Genomic DNA, 5123 nt, shown 5'->3' with positions numbered 1-5123 from the left:
ATGAGGGGGTGGGGTCATGTGAACATGGGGGAGGGGTTCTAATGAGGGGGTGGGGTCATGTGAGCATGGGGGAGGGGTTATAATGAGGGGGTGGGTCATGTGAGCATGGGGGAGGGGTTATAATGAGGGGGTGGGTCTAGCGTGAGATCCAATCACAGTGGGTGTAGGAAGATAAGTGCCAAGGAGAGGACAGGGGAGAAGAACGTCACATTCTAATGGGAGGTGGCACCGTCACAGGCAGGCAGACACACACACACACACACACACACACACGCACACACGCACACACACGCACACGCACGCACACAAAGCTTCCCTATCAACCAGTGGATTAAAGAACAAGAATTCAAAATGGTGGCATCTAAAACAATCTCCTGTGACTCGAATCGGAGCTGTGGGTGTCTGGTTCTCCACAGAGGAACTGGGCTCTCTAGGGTGGAATGGGAGGAAGTTCTGGAAAGAAATGGACTAGAACCTCAAGTAAAACTGCTGAGGTTCTAAGCTGGACCACCGTACCAGAGGGATGTCCGTTCCTGGGTTCTAGGCATGGCATTCTGACTCTGGGTTCTAGGCATGGCATTCTGACTCTGGGTTCTGAGAGCCCTCCCCATGGGCGGAGCCAAACCATAAAAGGCTTTTCTCCAACCAATAAGCAGGAACCTCTAAAATGGGGGTGTAGCCTAGAGCTATTTGGATTAAGATTGGCACAGTGTCACCTCTCGAGTGGGAGGGGCATGAACAGGAAGTGACATCCTTCAACAGAATGGGATGTCATCAGGCCCCTCAAACATCCAGCCAATCATGCCACGCCCTGTCATAGCCTGTGAGGCAGTGCTCACACGCACACACACACACACACACGCACGCGCACGCACACACACACACATCTACCATCGCAAACAGACAGGAGTTTCATGGACACAATCCAAGATTTTTTTTTTAAAAATAATAAAAAATAAACTTTGACCTATCAGATATTTTGCCTGCTTCCATTCCAATTGCTGCTGCCAGTGGGGGTCGAATAAGAGGATTGTGTGTGTCAAACAGGTCACCAGAGCACAAGCAATTACAATTCCTAATCAATACTCCCTTTCATCGGCAGGCTGGATTTAGGCAGGCCGCTGAGGAGAATCCACACGAATAGCCTAGAACATTCCACACACCTCCCTCCACCAAACATCCTGGGACATCCCATTATGACGTCACAATGACACATTCCAAAGCGGGGCCTCGGCGTTTTTTTGAAGGTCAAGCGACGAGCACGTGGGGCTAGTGCAACAGGTTAAGGGGGCTACTCAGAGGAATTGGCTTTGTGAAACTCGTCACGGTCTGTGAGGGTTCCAGCATCATGTGGCAGTTGACACCATGTTTCCAGGGCAACAAATACAGTGGCAAAAAAAACCATGTGGCTGTCTAATAATCATGTGACTGCTGGAGAAGTTTGGCAGCTGTGGGCAAAACAAAAGAGAATGTCCTTGCCCGCTCGTACACACAGATTGTGGTAAGGTCATCTTTTAAGGCGAGTAGTAGGGCATGTCCATTGCTACAATCCTGACTAAAGACTCCTACCCTTCCTTGTCCTCCCCTTGTAAAACAAGTTCAGCCAAATGTAGAAGACAGTAACAAGTACTACACGTTATGACCATCGTATGTCCTCCATGAGAACATCATACGCATGAATAATGACCATCGTATGTACTCCATGAGAACATCATACGCATGAATAATGACCATCGTATGTCCTCCATGAGAACATCATACGCATGAATAATGACCACTGAGACCTGTAGGGAGCAGGTGATTATGTAGAAACACAGATGCCTTCACCCTCCTGAACCAAAATCAAGCTGTTCCATTGCTCTTTCACTCTCTCACTCTCTCTCTCTACTCTTCTCCTTCTTTGTCTGTATCCCTCTTTCCCAGCACCCGGGACCCCTGCCCTCTTTTCTGGGTGGCAGAGCTGAGAGAGGAGATGGGTGGAGCAGTGTGGGGTTGAGAGAGGAGAGGAGAGGAGAGGAGATGGGTGGAGCAGTGTGGGGTTGAGAGAGGAGAGGAGAGGAGAGGAGATGGGTGGAGCAGTGTGGGGTTGAAAGAGGAGAGGAGAGGAGAGGAGATGGGTGGAGCAGTGTGGGGTTGAGAGAGGAGAGGAGAGGAGATGGGTGGAGCAGTGTGGGGTTGAGAGAGGAGAGGAGAGGAGAGGAGATGGGTGGAGTAGTGTGGGGTTGAGAGGAGAGGAGAGGAGATGGGTGGAGCAGTGTGGGGTTGAGGAGAGGAGAGGAGAGGAGATGGGTGGAGTAGTGTGGGGTTGAGGGGAGAGGAGAGGAGAGGAGATGGGTGGAGTAGTGTGGGGTTGAGGAGAGGAGAGGAGATGGGTGGAGCAGTGTGGGGTTGAGAGAGGAGAGGAGAGGAGAGGAGATGGGTGGAGTAGTGTGGGGTTGAGAGGAGAGGAGAGGAGATGGGTGGAGCAGTGTGGGGTGGAGGAGAGGAGAGGAGAGGAGATGGGTGGAGCAGTGTGGGGTGAGAGGAGAGGAGAGGAGAGGAGATGGGTGGAGCAGTGTGGGGTTGAGGAGAGGAGAGGAGATGGGTGGAGCAGTGTGGGGTTGAGGAGAGGAGAGGAGATGGGTGGAGCAGTGTGGGGTTGAGCTGGGCTACCACTGTATTTGGCACACAGTCTGACCTTAGAGGGGAACACATGTGTGTGTGTGTGTGTGTGTGTGTGTGTGTGTGTGTGTGTGTGTGTCTGTGTGTCTGTGTATGTCTGTGTGCGTGTGTATGTCTGTGTGTGTATTGCCACACTGTCACACTGGCTCTGTGGCACCACCTGGTTGTGGCCCTGAGAAATGCGACATGCCAGCACCAGCTTCAGCATGGGCATCTGAGCTCAGTGGAGACTGAGGCTTTTCTTTCACGCTGACAAATGAAACGACGCTCAGCCACACGGACTCAAATCACTGGAGCGGGATATTCACCAAACCACACAAACACCACGGGCCTGCACAGCATAAGGTCGCAAGGGATGAGTGTGTGTGTCTGTGTCTGTGTGTGTGTGTTTGTGTCTGTGTATATGTGCTGTGTGTATGTGTGACAGTGTGTGTGTGTGTGTACATGTACACGTGCATGTTCGCTGAGGATACATGGTGCATCCTGATTGGCTGCCTTCTGTACTCGTGTGACTTGAGCACCAATCAAGATGTCAGATCAGAGAAGTCACAAGTCACAGAGATTTACGTCACTCAACCGCAATAAAAAAAACAACAACAAAAGAAAAGTAAAAAACAAATAAAATCAAAAGAATAAAAAGATAAACAAGCAGAAACACAAGCCAAGGCCCAGCGCCTGCAGATCACCTGCAGTCACCTGCAGTCACCTGTGGAGCCGATCCTGTTTGATCCTACCCAAGGCCAGATGCATTCTGGGTAAAGGTTGGTCACTCTTAAACCACAGCCAAACGGCCCTCTAAAAGCAAACCTGTGAAAGGGGGGTGAGTGTATATATACAGGAGGAGAAGGTGGGGGCATATTAACATCATCAATATTACAAAATATTCAAGAAGGCATCTCTGATATTCTTTTCAATTCTCTCCATCCCAATCTGGTCAGGTTATCCATTTTTTCTCTCTCTTTCTCTCTCTTTCTCTCGCTCTCTCGCTCTGTCCATGTGTCTGTCCGTTCCTGCGTTCTTGTTCCATGGAATCAACCAGTGACCAGTAACTCAGTCCCTCTGTGTCCATCCCCTACTTGAAGTTGGCGTAGTCGGAAAAGGCATCGATATACTCCTGGACCACTTTATAGCAGAACTCGTACTGCTCCTGTGTGTGTGTGTGTGTGTGGGGAGAGAGAGAGAGAGAGAGAGAGAGAGAGAGGAGGGAATTAAAAACCGACAGCTGTGAAATAAAAAGGAAACTGAAAACACAGGAGAGAAGTCACGTCACGTCACGGTGGTTAGCAGTGCTTATACGAGGTCACGGTTTTAAGTGCTTAAACCAGCTCGAGTCAGGTTCAGGTAGATGAGGTCTGTGATTGGCTAATGATTGGATGAACTAGCAGTGCTCACCAGTGTCTGCACCATGTGTGGCCTCTGCAGCCTCAGGCTCTTGACCGTCTGGAACACGTCCAGTATGCCCTCGGCCTTCACGCGCTCCAGAACCGTGCTCAGCGCGCAGAACGTCCCGGTCCGGCCCGCACCCGCACTGCGCACACACACACGCAAACGCACACACACGCACACACAAAAGCACGCACCCACACGTTGGTTTACATTAGCAGGCGAGAAATATGATAACTGGAGACACAGCTACTGACTGAAGACATTCAATCTGATTGGCTGAGGCCAGTCTGTGAAGCTGTGTGTGATTGGTGGACGCGGACCTGCAGTGCACTGTGATTGGGTGGTTCCCGGATTGCTGCTGTTGCTTCTGCACGGCAGCGATGATGTTGATCATGCCCTTCCCATCCGTGGGAATGCCCACCTCGGGCCAGCCGTGGAAATGAAACTGCCTGACCGCACGAGCCTTATTCTCCTACAGAGAGAGAGAGAGAGAGAGAGAGAGAGAGAGAGAGACAGAGAGAGAGAGAGGGGGGGAGAGAGAGAAAGGGAGAGAGAGAGAGGGGAGGGGAGAGAGAAAAGGAGAGAGAGAATGGGGAGAGGGGGAGAGAGAGAAGAGAGAGAAGAGAGAGAGAGAGAAAGGGAGAGAGAGAGAGGGGGAGGGGAGAGAGAGAAAGGGAGAGAGAGAATGGGGGAGAGGGGGAGAGAGAGAAGAGAGAGAAGAGAGAGAGAGAGAGAGAGAGATGCTTTATTCATCACCAAGTGTTGCAGCTGTAGTTTGCATAGAACATGACTGACACAAAGAGTATATTACAGACTGACAACTGATGCCTCTAACACTAATATGAATAAATAAAGAAGATACAAATCTCAAGGAGAGAGGGGGACAGAAAGAGACAATCTCCTCATTCAATAAGGAATGTGTTTTCTCAAGTGATTAATGGAGAATGGTCATGTAATGTAAAGGTGTAGGGTGATTGGTGCATTGGTGTCACATGACCAAGCAAGGTGTAGGGTGATTGGTGCATTGGTGTCACATGACCAAACAAGGTGTAGGGTGATTGGTGCATTACTGTCAC

The 5123-nt window shown here is 50.5% G+C and overlaps 1 protein-coding gene across 1 annotated transcript in view; it reads right to left on the bottom strand.

Moving 5' to 3' along the window:
• Window positions 1-3017: 3017 nt before the first annotated feature.
• The window catches only part of ptpra (protein tyrosine phosphatase receptor type A), a 51232-nt gene continuing 49126 nt past the window's right edge, over window positions 3018-5123 (bottom strand). The window contains 3 exon segments of the mRNA XM_048235620.1: window positions 3018-3808; window positions 4054-4189; window positions 4368-4519. Coding sequence (XP_048091577.1) covers window positions 3734-3808; window positions 4054-4189; window positions 4368-4519 — 363 coding nt within the window. The 3' untranslated portion in view covers window positions 3018-3733.

This window comes from Alosa alosa, chromosome 23 (assembly GCF_017589495.1).
Source record: "Alosa alosa isolate M-15738 ecotype Scorff River chromosome 23, AALO_Geno_1.1, whole genome shotgun sequence".
NCBI classification, from domain to species: domain Eukaryota; kingdom Metazoa; phylum Chordata; class Actinopteri; order Clupeiformes; family Clupeidae; genus Alosa; species Alosa alosa.
This window is presented reverse-complemented; position numbering and strand designations above follow the sequence as displayed.